A 14,463-nucleotide genomic window follows, 5' to 3' on the forward strand; every position below is an offset into this window, starting at 1 on the left:
ATGTTAACAAGTTCTTCCTACATGTTAAATTTGCTCATATTTAAATGAAAAACGACAAAGTTTTTGTTTCGGAACAGATAGTTTTATTGATTGGTTCTTTATGTTGTTAAGTTGTATGATGAAATGCCCTTGTTAAATGCTATTGATGTGATTATTTTAGTGCTTAGAATTGAATTTTATAGGTCGTCTTTTTATAATTTCCATAACATCATTAGTCTTCTGAAACCCCTTTTCACTCTCATACTGTTTTGAAATCAGTAGCAAGTCATCTTCACAATTGGTTTGTCTCACATTCAATAACTAATCGATGTAGATTATTACTAATCCATCCATCAAGGTACTCTTGTTTATGAATGATAGGTTGATGAATCTATCAGTCAGGTCTTGTTTGAATCTGTGGTAACATGATTCCATATTGTAGGTATTGGAAGCAATCACAACAAAGAAGTGCCGAGAGAATTTCCATTAGGGGATTCTTTTCATAAATATGCTACTAGTCAGGAGCTATTTAGAACCTCCTCATAATCAACCTTAAGAAGGATAAGCTTTTTAGTGATGCATCACTTTGCGAATTGGGATGTCTATGTAAACTTCGAGTAATGTTTTCCTGTTCTTATGATGTATGTCATAATTTGAGGCCTTTGACGCATTTAATTCTGTTGAAAAGTTACTAATCGTCTTTATTGCTTGTTAAATTGTAGGGATTTATTCTCAACGAGTCCTTTGGGCCAAAGAATTGGATTTTGGTATCCACTTTGTACAATGCCTTTTTGGTCATCTAGTGTGCTTTTGTCAAATTTCTTGCACTTATCTCTATCCTCTTTTTAAGAGTTTCCTCCACTGATTCATAGGTCAAAGGCCAGCAATCAAAATAGGATTCAATTTTACTTGTGTCACAGTTGTTGCTAATATGTGGCAAAGGAAACGCAAATATGTTCCCTTTTTTTGACGATTTTTTAAAATCATATCTATCCTTCTATAAACAACTCAGTCAATCCCATTTTATATTAATAAAATTTTATATTTATTGGTATAATTTATCAACCAAAAATATATCTAAACAATACATTAATTATTAGAATGATTTTCTTTTTTATTAGGGATGTAAACGATGAGAAAACAAATGGTATTTTACAAAGGCATTTTATCATACAACTTACCAATCAATAAAAACAACAGAAACAAAACTTAATTGCATCCACTTATCATCTTTAATAATCGTTTTTGCGGGCGAATTTCTACAATCCGTGTTTGAATATCTTTTTTTTACTTCGGAATATCTTGATGTGGATTTTTTATCTGTTTCTTTGCCATCATTTATCCTGCACAAATTAAGTAACTCAACTATAAGCAGCTAATTTATCACAGAACAATTTGCACAACTTTATTTTGAGATTTTATGAAAAAGATTATTCATTATCGATAACATCTAGTAAATCTATTTCAATTATGTTAAGTAAAACTCAGTATACTATCATTAGATTCAATAAGTAGTAATATATTTGATTCAATAAGTGGAAATCCGAAAACCAAACAAAAGAAAGTCTAATCATAATGTTAATTATAGTATGTATGTGTATAATAACAAATACAACAATTATACGTGTAAACAGAGTTTAAAAGTAAACAAAGTTGTTTCTCATTCATCCTACTTAATGTAATTTTTGAATGCACTTTGAAAGTATGCCTGTGATGCACAATTATACCAGTGATCCATTGTCTATCGTGATTTATGAGTGCTAAATTGATTTTTTTATATATATTTTTATGTAAAAAAATGAAAAATCCATACACAATTTTCATAGATTTTTTAGTTTTTTCTAGCGACCAGTGGGTGCTCAAGCCCCGTCTAGATATTGTCATGGAACAATTTTAGTTAAAAGCTCGAGCTAATGGTTAAAGCCCAATCATATGTCTTATATTAATCTCCGACAGATATATCCCTGAATTATACTACATTAAGACCTAATTATCTCTGCAGCATTTTATATTACTCGACCAAGGCATTGTCATCATTATATTGAATTATCAAATAGCCAATGGTGTATACATGGAAATTTTTAAAGGATAAGGTACCAAAATAGGATAATTTGGAGAAGTATCAATTTAGGGTGCATATATTGGTGCTATTTTAAAGGTTAAACTTATATTGTTGCTATTTTGTACATTGAGCCTAAATTGATACTTCCTCAAAGGTCACCGCTTTGTACCTTATGCCAATTTTAAAAGATTTTACAAACCTATAATAAAAATTCTCAAAATTCCCATCCATAAACTAATGAAAATAATCAACAAAACAAGAATATCAATTATTTTCAAAACATTTATTAACATAAATTGCTTTAATTTTCAAAATCTATAGCTAGTCCTACATTTATACCAATTAAAATTGATTTTCCAACTTACCTGAAAGACACAGATGAACATAAACAAATATCTAATACTGGAACTCACAAATCCTCATTTACAAATTGAACCTCTTTACTTTGGAAAAATTTGGAGCTAACACCGAGTTGTCAAAATTCACAAAAATTGGAACTCAATGTTAAAAATCTACATTTACACCAACTAAAATTGATTTTCCAGTGGCAAACATAGATGAACATAAATACGCATATAATACTCTAATTAGCACTACAAGAAAGTTGACTTTTTGTGGGGAAAAATAGTGGGAAAATATATTTCCCCACTAAAAATAATAAATTTGTGGAGATTTATAAATTCGCCACGAAATAATGCATATTTGTGGGGAGTAAAATATTTCGCCACAAAATTTTATATATTTGTGGGTAGTTTATAATTTCGCCACAAGTTTTAAAATATTTGTGGGGAAATTCAAATTTCGCCATTAAAAATATAATACATTAGTGGGGAAAATTGACATTCCTCATAAAAATATAAAATATTAGTGGGGAGTTTATAAATTCCCCATTAAAAATATTTATCTTATTTATCCGTTTTAATTCCTTTTCTGCGGAGCTCTGGGCTATTCTTACTGGAATCAATCTTGCTAAAAGGCTGGGTGTTAAGAGGCTCTCTGTGGAGTCTGATAATTTGGAAGCAATCAAAATGATTTCTGAGAATCATTCTATGGGTCTTAACAGTCGCAACCTCATCAAAGCTATTATAAGGCTTTGCTCCTCCTTTGAGTTCGTAGAGTTCAAACACATTTTTAGAGAGCAGAATCGTGTTGCTGATCGCTTGGCGGCGGCGGGCCATGAAGGGACGTTAGGCGTTACTACCCTTCCTGTTTCCCCTAGTTTCATCTCTCATCTTCTCTTAGAAGATAGGATTGGGGTTAGCTTCCCTAGGCTAATTCCTGGGTAGTTTGTTGTTATTCGTTTTTCTTTTCCTTTTCTACCAAAAAAAAAAAAATTATTATATTAAAAATTATGTAGATAGAAATTAAAAAATAAATATTTCATAATAATTTTTTTAAAACTTATAATAATTAATTTTATATATATATCATATTAAATTACAAAATTATTTACAATTTTAATTTTATTAATATATTTTTAAAAAAAAAAATTGTGCATAGTAAATATATCTAATAATGATTGCATATTATAGATCATTTTTTTATGAAAAACTTAGATTTACGAGTAGTTTGAGAAAATAACAAAAATAATGGGCATAATTTGAATGTAAATAAGTTCATTTGACTATGATGCGGGGAGTTTTTTTTGACTTGATAATTAACTAAGAAAACTATACCATGCGATGCATTTAATAAAAAAATAAAATTAAGAAAACTATATACTTAATTTATACTTAAAAACAATATTAATGAAAAAATAGCTAAACCAACTATATTTAACAATTACACAATACTAGTTCTTTTACCATTTTTTAGCCTGCTTTAAAAATAAATGTAATTTAATATTTAATGTAATATAAAAATAAAATTTTATAAAAAAAAAAAACTTAATATTTGGGCAGAATTGCATTCCCCAAATGTTAAAATTACAACCCTATTTTCGTCTTTTTCTACCGCCTCCTTTATCCCGCCTGTTTTCTAATTTTCCCATTTTCATTTCCGGCTTCACTTTCGACCTTTCCCCTTTCTACTTGCCCTCTTCTCCGTGTTTCAATTAGTCCAACAAAACCCCAAATTCACCATTCACATTCTTCTTCTCAGATGACCCACCTGACTCGACTGCACCACCGTTACCACCACTTCGGTTCATCTGCTCCCTCCTCCTTGTTGGCTAGCCCCCGCTCCCTTTCCTTTTTTAAGGCTTCCCGCAACGTAATCACAACTGTATTCCCTCGTCGACCTTTATTGAAGCCATTAGCCATTTGAAGCTCGATCCCTCCTCTCTCGGTTAAGATAGCCGAGTCAATTTCATTCATGTAAGTATGAACCCTGATTTTATGGAATTGAAACTTCAAATGGGATTTTGAGATGAAATATGGAATGCTGGGTGATTCGAGTAAACATATGCCTAAGAAACAATTGATGTTACCTTGATTTGTGTCTTTATCTACTCTACAGTCAGTCTCCAACCCAAATCCAGTTTTCATTTTATTTCATCAATTTGATGCGTTGTAGTTAGAAAGTTCTCAGAGTTGCATTTATACAATCAATTTGATGCATTTAAAGTTTCAAAATGGTTATTTTGTATTGTCTTTTATTTCTAAAGTTTCTACATGGTAATCTCTATGGTATGTATGCTGTTTTTCAGATAGTGCATTGTTTGAATTTTCAATTGGGATGCAATTTTTGATCTTTGGTTAATCAATGTTAGTTACTATATTTGGGCAACTGTGGAGACTTGAGCCCTTACCTGTAGAGAAGAAATCAATGTGGAAAAGAGAGATGGAATGGCTTCTCTATGTTTCTATTCACATTGTTGAATTAATTCCCTCTTGGCAAACATTTCCTGATGGAAGTAAGCTTGAGGTAAGCTTAAATTCACAATTAGATAGATATAATTTGTGCAAGTCCTTTGAAAAAACTTTGAATTTTCCTTCTGAATATATTTAATTCAGCTACTTGGTTGCTTATTATTGTAACTTTTCAGCTTTATTTCAAGATGTTAGTCTGTATTGTCGGATTGGCCATTTCTAATACGAGTACACGATTTACACTATAATCATTTTTCTAGAATTTATATCATATAGAACCATATGGAAGAGTTAATAGTGTTCTGTTCTGCTTTGGGAGGGAACTTATTTTTGAAAAGTTAATAGTGTTATGTTCTGTATTTGTTAGGTGATGAGTTGCAGTCCAAGGTCAGATCTTTTCATTAATCTTCCAGCTCTGCGTAAATTGGATAATATGCTTCTGGTAAGATTTACAATTTGATTTTTGTCTATGAGATTTTCAAAATCGAGTGATCATTCATTCTGACAGGGTTGCGCTTCTTTGATTTTCAATTGATAGGATGTGTTGGAGAGTTTCACAGATATAGAATTTTGGTATGTTGATCAAGGGATTGCAGGCCCAGAACCAGATGGTTCAACCTCATTTCGCAAAGCACTCCAGAGGCAAAAGGAGAAATGGTGGCTGCCTGTGCCCCGTATTCCTGCTGGTGGCCTTACTGAGAATTTAAGAAAGCAGTTGAACCATACTCATGAATGCACGAATCAAATACTGAATCAAATACTGAAAGCTGCAATGGCAATCAACAGCACTGCTTTGTCCGAAATGGATGCTCCTGACTCATACTTACAGTCACTTCCAAAGGTCTGCTTCTTCGAATTTTCGAACACAATTACATATTCATGTTTTTGTTATATGTGGAGAAATATTTAAGAAGAAAAGCATTTTGGCAAAATATGAACCCACTCCTAAACCGATTCAAAATTCTGATAATTTTAACCTCTCTTGCCTTGTTCTTAATGACTGGTAATACCTTCATTTTATCCAATTTTCATTAATTTTTAAGAATTATTTTTATGGAGTTATGGTTTGATATTGTAGGAATGCTTCTTGGTGCCATAAATGTATCTATTTGAGAAATTGGAGAAATTGGCTGCTGAATTTGACAACTTTTGTGAAGTTCTCGAGACTAGATGCCATTGTACCTTGGTTTCTTGGAAATCGGGTTGCAGGTTGTCTGTCGCTGAGATTGCAGATGATATTATTCTTAAAGTAAGTCTTATATGTTGCTCATGTAGGATCTAGGTATGAAGTTTATAACTTGTTTTTTAGAACTTATAAATAGTATTTCTAGTGTCAAATGAGTATTTAGGCTTGTCCTTTGCTTGATTATCTAGTGCTAAATAGGTTTTTTTATGTCATTGAAATAGTCGCCTATATTGTGATCTTAGTGGCTTCTCATGTGTTTAGAAATGAATTTGAATGTGTATTATATGGTTATGGGTGTTAGTGTCATGCTCTTGAATTTGCACTTATACTTTTTATGCATGTTTAAGTTATTGGACATATGTTTAATATGAAGTTTATTGACAGATACATGCTGAAATAAAGTTGATCTCTATACAAAAGAATTAGTATTTGTTTAGCTCTTATATTCTTAGCTCCGCTCCATATGGAAATTTCTATTCTATCTAGCATTGAAAAATCTATCAAATGTCATGCCCTGTTTTTATTGATTGAACTTTTCCATGTTCACCAGTACAGCAACTATATTTTCTAAACTTCTAATCTATAATTTTAACATGCTTAGTATTGATTCAAGATGTTTTGTGCTTTTACCCTTCAATGCAAGTCTGAAAATTGATACTTGCATAGTAACAAATGCTCCATTAAATTTACCAAAATACTGGTTTATCATACCAGTTTACTGGTATAAACCAAACTGGTTATTATACAAGTAAGTAATGAACCAGTAAACTGGTCTGATTTACTAATTTATAGCAGTAAACTAAATCTGAAAGCTACAGAGCTATGGCTGGGGCTTACAGAATCTCCTGAAAGGAATTTAGATTTTTGTTTGTTAAACTCTACCAAAACTGATGAGAAGCCTCTCTTCCCCTCGTATCCCTCAAATGATGGTTACTACTCTTCAATGCAGAAAATATCATTTCAGCAAACAAAAGAGGGTTCTGTGATTGAAAATTTTAGGATTTGGGCAGCTAAAGCACAAGATACAGCTTCTCCAAAGGAAAGGCCTCTCAGTAAAAATGATGTAGGAACAAACCACATTGCTGCTAACAACAATAGTACTCCTGCGACCAAGTAAGGCTGGAGAGGAGCCTTGCTCTAACTCAATTATGTACTACTTGTTAACTTCTTATGCGTTGAAACATTATTCCAGGCCTCTTAAATATGGGAATGACATCTAGTCTTTCTTCCTTTTCAGAGCACAGGTTGTGGGTTGGCCACCTATCAGGTCATGTAAGAAGAACTCCGTTGCTACCTCATCAAATAACAATGAAAAAATGGATGGAAAAGTAGTGCATGGTGCTTTGTACATCAAGGTAAGTATGGATGGAGCTCTGTATTTAAGGAAAGTGGATTTGTGTAACTACTCTGCATAACAGGCACTGTCTCCTGCCTTCGACAAGATGTTCAGCTGCTTTACTATAGGTATGTTAAGTGGATTTTGTGAAAATTAGTAGTATTTTATATGCTGTGAACTCATATTCTACATTTTTCTATTATGATATCAAGTCAATATGGAACTAATGGTTCTTTAGAAAGAGAGATGTTGAGCGAGACTAAGTTGAAGGATCTGCTTCATGGCTCTGAGTATGTTCTCATTTATGAGGATAAAGATGCTGACTGAATGCTTGTTGGTGATGTTTATTGAACAATCCATTTGACTCCTTGATTCCCTCAGCTTGAATTGCTCTTGCTTCTGCTAGCTCTTTGTCGACATCTGCTTCTCTTTGTTTCTTGTAAAACTCTTTTAAAACAAAAATTTTAGCTGCATATTGTCAAATCTTAAGAATTCTGACTTTAGTTTTCAGATCTGGAATAGAAAGAATAGAATTGAGAAGAGAGAAGAAGAAGAAGAGAGTACTGAATTAAGAAAGAGAATTGAGGAAAAGTTAATATTCATCATTGATAGGTTTGCCAATGGAAAAAGCATGACCTTATATCACCAAGGACAGCATCATTACAAAACATACAGCTGGCCTAACAACTTTTAGCTACAGTTCAAAATACAATGATAATAATGAAAACAATGCATAAGGAATTATATAATAGAATTGACACCAGAAACAAAATAGGATAACTAAGATAACCATTAATAGAATAACAGTTAACTAACTTGAAGTGACAAGTATCACTTTTGGTCCTTCTTTCTAGTGTATGTGACAATACCCTCTCCATGAGCACATTCTTGTCCCCAAGAATGAAAAAATTCTGGAAATTGTTGACTGATAGCAGTCTCAGATTCCCAAGTAGCATCAATTGCGGACATGCCTGTCCATAGAATGAGTAGTTGCTTTATAGGAGCATCATCCAGAAGCACAGTTCTTGTATTCAATACCTTTTGTGGAAGGATCACCCATTCGTCATCAACAATTGGTGGCAAGGTAGTCATAGTGGGGGTAGTGAGGCTAAATTGTTTCTTCAGCAAGGAAACATGAAATACTAGATGGATGCGACTCCCTAGAGGCAATTGCAATTTATAGGCTACCTTTCCCATTCGTTCTAGAACTAGATAAGGGCCATAATAGCGTGCTGAGAGCTTGAGAGATGTCCTGACAGAAATTGTAGACTGCCTATAAGGTTGCAGTTTAAGGAATACCAAATCTCCCACCTTAAACTCTCTGTCAGTACGTTTCCTATCTGCATACTGCTTCATTCGATTCTGTGCTTTTGCTAGACATTCCTGTAGTATTTTGTTCATTTTCTCTCTGTTGGATAACATGTCTTCAACAGCTGCAACCTGTGATGTAGAGCTAGGCAAAATTGGTAAGGAAGGAACCCTGCCATATAGGGCTTGGAAAGGGCTCATATTGATAGAAGTCTGATGGCTGGTATTGTACCAATATTCAGCCAGACTTAACCAGGATGCCCACTGTTTAGGATGTAGGAAACACATGCAACGGAGGTAATTCTCCAGGCACTGATTCAATCTCTCAGATTGACCATCAGTTTGTGGATGATAAGCACTTGTGTAGTGTAGAGAAGTGCCTAGTAATTTCATGAATTCTTTCCAGAAGTTGCCTGTGAAAATCTTATCCCTATCCGATACAATGGAATGAGGAACTCCATGAAGTTTAAAGATGTTGTCAAGGAAAACTTTAGCTACCGTTGATGCTGTGAAAGGCTGGGAGAGAGGGATGAAATGACCACCCTTAGAGAACCTATCCACCACTACCAGAATGGTATCATAACCCTTAGAGCAAGGTAACTTCTCAACAAAATCCATAGCTATGTCCTGCCAAGCACCTTTTGGTATAGGTAAGGGTTGTAACAACCCTGGATATGCCACATTTTCAGCCTTACGCCTTTGACATGTTTCACAAGCAGCTATCCACTTAATAACATCTTGATGCAGCTTTGGCCAGTAGAAAGAATTTTGAATCCTTGTGAGAGTTCCTTTTATTCCAGAATGCCCCCCAAAAGTGGAATTATGACAAGCAGTTAATATCTTCTGCTTAAGATCAGTAGAGCCTCCTATGTAGATCCTTTGTCCCCATTTGAGTAAACCATTCTGTAAGGTAAACTTGGATGCAGCATGAGGTTGAACAGTGAGTAATTGCAACAACTGAGTGGTTACTGGGTCATCTTTGTAAGAATATTGAACCTCTTCTAGCCATGTAGGTAAGAGAGAGGAAATAGCTAAAAGATGGGCAGCTTCATCTTCATGTTGCATGGATAGCGCATCAGCTACCTTATTGTCCACTCCTTTCTTGTATTGAATGCTATAGTCCAAGCCTAGCAACTTAGAGACCCCTTTATGTTGTAAGTATGCAACTTTTGATCAAGTAAGTGTTTAATGCTCTCATGATCAGTCTTGATCATAAATGGTGAATGTTCTAAGTAATGCCTCCATACTGAGCAAGCTTGCAAGATCGCTAGCAACTCCCTCTCATAAGCAGATAAACATTGATTTCTAGGGCTTAAAGTTTTGGATAAGTAGCAGATGGGTTTACCTTGCTGCATCAACACTGCTCCAATTTGTGTACCACTTGCATCACACTCAATTAAGAAAGGTAAAGTGAAATCTGGTAAGGCTAGAATAGGTGCTGTAGACATTAAGTGTTTAAGGTTATTGAAGGCAGTCATGGCTTGGTCATTCCAATGGAACTGATCTTTCTTGAGCAAATCAGTGAGAGGTTTAGTGATAGTGCCATAACCCTTAATGAATCTCCTATAGTAGCCTGTGAGGCGTAGGAATCCTCTCAAACTCTTGAGTGTAGTAGGTATGGGCCAATCCACCATAGCTGAAATTTTAGCAGGATCTGTGGAGACCCCTGAGCCTGAAATTATATGGCCTAACTAGGACACAGAACTAACTGCAATGTCACATTTAGAAGCTTTAGCATATAACTGATGATCCTGTAAAAGCTGAAATACCATTTCTAGGTGCTGCATATATATCTCCTCAGTAGGGCTGTAAATTAATATGTCATCAAAGAATACTAAAACAAATTTCCTGAGATAGGGTTGGAAAATAGTATTCATTAAGGATTGAAAGGTGGCAGGGGCATTAGTTAGGCCAAAAGGCATAACTAAAAACTCATAGTGACCAGAATGAGATCTAAAGGCAGTTTTGTGAACATCTGTAGCTCTCATTCTTATCTGATGATAGCCAGACCTAAGATCAATCTTAGTGAAAACCCATGCTCCTTTCAACTCATCCAGTAATTCCTGAATTATAGGAATGAGAAATTTATTCTTAACAGTGGCCTTGTTAAGTTCCCTGTAATCCACACAAAACCTCCATATTCCCTCTTTCTTCTTAACCAACAATACAGGTGAAGCATATGGACTTTGGCTAGGTTGAATGACCCCTGTGGATAACATTTCCCCTACAATCTTTTCAATCTCATTCTTTTGGTGATGTGAATATCTGTAAGGCCTAACATTAACTAGGTCAGTTGATGTTTTTAATGGTATAGAATGATCATGTGTCCTGTTAGGAGGTAGTGAAGTAGGTGTTTTAAATATGTGTTTGAACTTGTGAATGATAGGCAAAAACAGGGGAGGTGTTTTAGGAAGGTCAACAATAGGGGTTTGTGTTTGGAGAGTATTGACTTCCATGTGAGGTGTGAGTTCCTGGACAGACATTAGGAAGAGACTAGAAGTTACTCCTTTCCACCCCTTGGCCACCAATCTATTGACGGACTTAAGAGACATTATTTTAAGTGTTCCATGCTCTGGAATTCCTTTAAGCTCTATCTGTTTACTATCTTTCATTAGTAACAGTCTACTTAGATCAAAGTCAAAAGTGATAGGGGAATACTTCCTCATCCAATCTACACCCAAGATCATGTCATAATCTCCTAAATCTAACAGTCTAAGATTAAAGGAGAACCTGTTATGGTGCATAGACCATTGACATTGATTGCATTTGTACCTCACGAGCAGTTGTGTTCCATCAGCTACCGAAACTGCTGCAGGTGGGACCTTCATTAAGGGAAGCTTTGCCTCCTTAGCTAACTTCTCATCCAAGAAGCTGTGAGTGCTTCCACTGTCGATAAGGATCATGATAGGCTTTTGTTGTAAGGTTCCCTTCAACTTTAGGGTTCCATTAGCCAAACCTCCCTCTAGGGCATTAATGGAAAGGGTGATCTGTTCAGCTTCAGAATTTTCCTGATCATGTTCCTCTTCCTGTATCTCCTGATGAACCTCCTCAAAATTTTCCTCTGTCATTTCCTCAGCATTCAGGACATTTAACTTCTTAATGGTGCATTGATGTCCAGGGAAATATCTCTCACCACATTTCCAGCAAGCACCTGGGATACGTTTGAAATTGGTATTGTTGCTTGGTAATTTTGGGTCAGGTGGTTTAGTAGTAACAGTGTTTCCAGGATAAGTAGTTGTAGTTTTAGGAGGAACAATGGTGGAACTCCAAGGTTTTTGAGGAATTGGGGAACGAAATGTTGGTTTAGGTTTGATCATCTCTAAGATATCTTTGAGATGTGACTTTTGATACTTAGCATGTTTGATGGCTGAATATAGGGTTTCAGGTTCAAATTTCCTTACTGCAGATCTGACTTCTGGCTTAAGTCTAGTGAGGAAACTAGATATGTAATACGATTCAGTGATAGTGGGGTGTACCTTCCCCATCCTTATAGTTTGATGGATTCAAATTGATCCTGGTATGCAGCCACTATAGTTTCTTGTTTGAGTTGTTCAATCTGTTGTACCACATCTTCTACTTCAGTTTCTCTGAATCTCTTCTCAACTTCTTCAGAGAATTCATTCTATGATACATTAGGATGGTGAGGAATCCAATTTCTGAACCATTTCTCAGCCTTCCCATGGAAATACAGTCCAGCTAACTGTACTTTCCTTTCTCCATCAACTTCGAAAATTTGAAAATACTTGTCACACTTGCTCACCCACAGCTCTACTTCATTTCCATCAAAGGATGGAAGATCACACTTAGGTAACAACTTGTTGAAAGGAAGGTTTCTAGGTTGGTTTCCCTCACCTAGCTTAGATCCAGGATTACTTCCGAGGATTCCTCGATCAGTGTTGGATGAGTGTTGTTTTTCAGGGGTAACATATGAGGATGAGGGTTTGTTTGGCTCAGGTGCTGTATGAGTTTGGCTAAAGTGGAGATGGATTGGTGAAAAAGTTCTTCTAACCTGTGATGAGAATCGATCTGCTCCTTTCTCATCTGATTCTGCTCCATGGCTATGGAGTCAATCCTTCTTTGTTGAGCAGCTTGAACATCTTGGAGTTGAGTCTGTAACTTCTCCAACTTCTCAGCAGTATCTTCAGATCTGTCATTGAAATGGCTTGCTAGATCCTTAAGTTGTTGCTCCAATGCATCCATAACTGATTGATTTCGTTTTGCTGCTCTAGTGATTTGATGGTTATCCTTTACCATGCATACAATGGCCGGAGAAAGGGAATCTCTGATACCAATGTCAAATCTTAAGAATTCTGACTTTAGTTTTCAGATCTGGAATAGAAAGAATAGAATTGAGAAGAGAGAAGAAGAAGAAGAGAGTACTGAATTAAGAAAGAGAATTGAGAAAAAGTTAATATTCATCATTGATAGGTTTGCCAATGGCAAAAGCATGACCTTATATCAGCAAGGACAGCATCATTACAAAACATACAGCTGGCCTAACAACTTTTAGCTACAGTCCAAAATACAATGATAATAATGAAAACAATGCATAAGGAATTATATAATAGAATTGACACCAGAAACAAAATAGGATAACTAAGATAACCATTAATAAAATAACAGTTAACTAACTTGAAGTGACAAGTATCACTTTTGGTCCTTCTTCTTTCTAGTGTATGTGACACATATATTTCTCTTCTCGTGATTTTCATTTTAGGGACTAAAACTGCAAATTATATTTTTATTATGGGAATTTATGCGATTTTATCTTATAACAAGCTTATGCAGTTTGCTTTTACATATTTTGTCATGCTCCAAATTAAATCGTGGTATACAATGATACTTAGTTGCATCATTATACATGTTATTCTGCCCATGTGTTCCTTGTGATTAAAGATGTTAATCGAAATGTTTGCAAATTGTTTCTCTATTTCTGATGCTTAATTGCAATATGTTCTGTGGTTCTTCTCCATAACCATTACCTAAGTTGTAATATTTCTTAACTACTTGTGTTGAGTCTATTTGCAACATCTCCGGTCTTTATTAAAAGCATGTGTTGTTGATATCTTTGGGCCTTAATTGTTATTCTAATCGTTTAATTTCTAGTGTACATGTTGATCTTATAACTAGCAGCTACATTCTGTTTTATAGGCCTTTGATCAGGATTATTGGTCGTCGGTTTCCTTGGCAAGTTAAAAGTGCCATTCTGTCACCTTAACCATCATAATTAGAAAGGGTGGTTTGGCTCTCAAGTCTTTTCTCCTCCAACTTCAAACAATATTTATTGAGTGTATACAGGACAATATAAGGTTTATTGTTATTTTGTTTTTAATAGGTTTCAAATTCAAAGTTAGGTATTTTGTAATTATCCTAACATTAATATTAAGTTGAACTTGATGTAATTTTTTTACACACTACTATAGCTATAGCTAGCTAGTGCATTTTGTAAATTTATTAAATCTTTTGTCATTATTTGTAAAATTTCAAATTTTATGCTAATTAATCATATACTTTGTTAAGATATATTTTATTAGAAATGTCTAATTATATTAATTAAAAATGAAAATGTGGCAAATTTTTTGTCACAAAATGTAATTCATTAGTGGCGATATATTATTCCCCATAACATATATACCAATTGTGACAAACGATTCGTCACATAATGTCACTCATCAGTGACAAAATACATATTCTACATATATACACCAATTCTGGTGAATTTTACGTCACACAATGCCACCTATCAGTGGCGATATACTATGTTCCCCATAAACTAAGGTTT

General features: G+C 34.6%; 2 protein-coding genes across 3 annotated transcripts; both read left to right on the forward strand.

The window, feature by feature from the left end:
* Positions 1 to 4,056: 4,056 nt before the first annotated feature.
* On the forward strand, positions 4,057 to 6,100 carry LOC136222002 (rop guanine nucleotide exchange factor 7-like). 2 transcript variants are annotated; one of them, XM_066009477.1, is made up of 5 exons: positions 4,057 to 4,356; positions 4,689 to 4,906; positions 5,219 to 5,293; positions 5,390 to 5,692; positions 5,930 to 6,100. In XM_066009477.1, the coding sequence occupies exons 2-5, from the start codon at positions 4,745 to 4,747 to the stop codon at positions 5,948 to 5,950; spliced, it is 561 nt and encodes a 186-aa protein (XP_065865549.1). In that variant the 5' UTR covers positions 4,057 to 4,356; positions 4,689 to 4,744; the 3' UTR covers positions 5,951 to 6,100. The 2 variants fall into 2 exon arrangements, with proteins under 2 accessions (XP_065865549.1, XP_065865550.1); XM_066009478.1 differs by having other exon boundaries at positions 4,752 to 4,906.
* On the forward strand, positions 5,951 to 14,125 carry LOC136222004 (auxin-responsive protein IAA9-like). The gene is made up of 4 exons (XM_066009479.1): positions 5,951 to 6,100; positions 6,987 to 7,150; positions 7,275 to 7,501; positions 13,833 to 14,125. The coding sequence occupies exons 1-3, from the start codon at positions 5,951 to 5,953 to the stop codon at positions 7,450 to 7,452; spliced, it is 492 nt and encodes a 163-aa protein (XP_065865551.1). The 3' UTR covers positions 7,453 to 7,501; positions 13,833 to 14,125.
* Positions 14,126 to 14,463: the final 338 nt, after the last annotated feature.

This window comes from Euphorbia lathyris, chromosome 3 (assembly GCF_963576675.1).
Source record: "Euphorbia lathyris chromosome 3, ddEupLath1.1, whole genome shotgun sequence".
Lineage (NCBI taxonomy): Eukaryota > Viridiplantae > Streptophyta > Magnoliopsida > Malpighiales > Euphorbiaceae > Euphorbia > Euphorbia lathyris.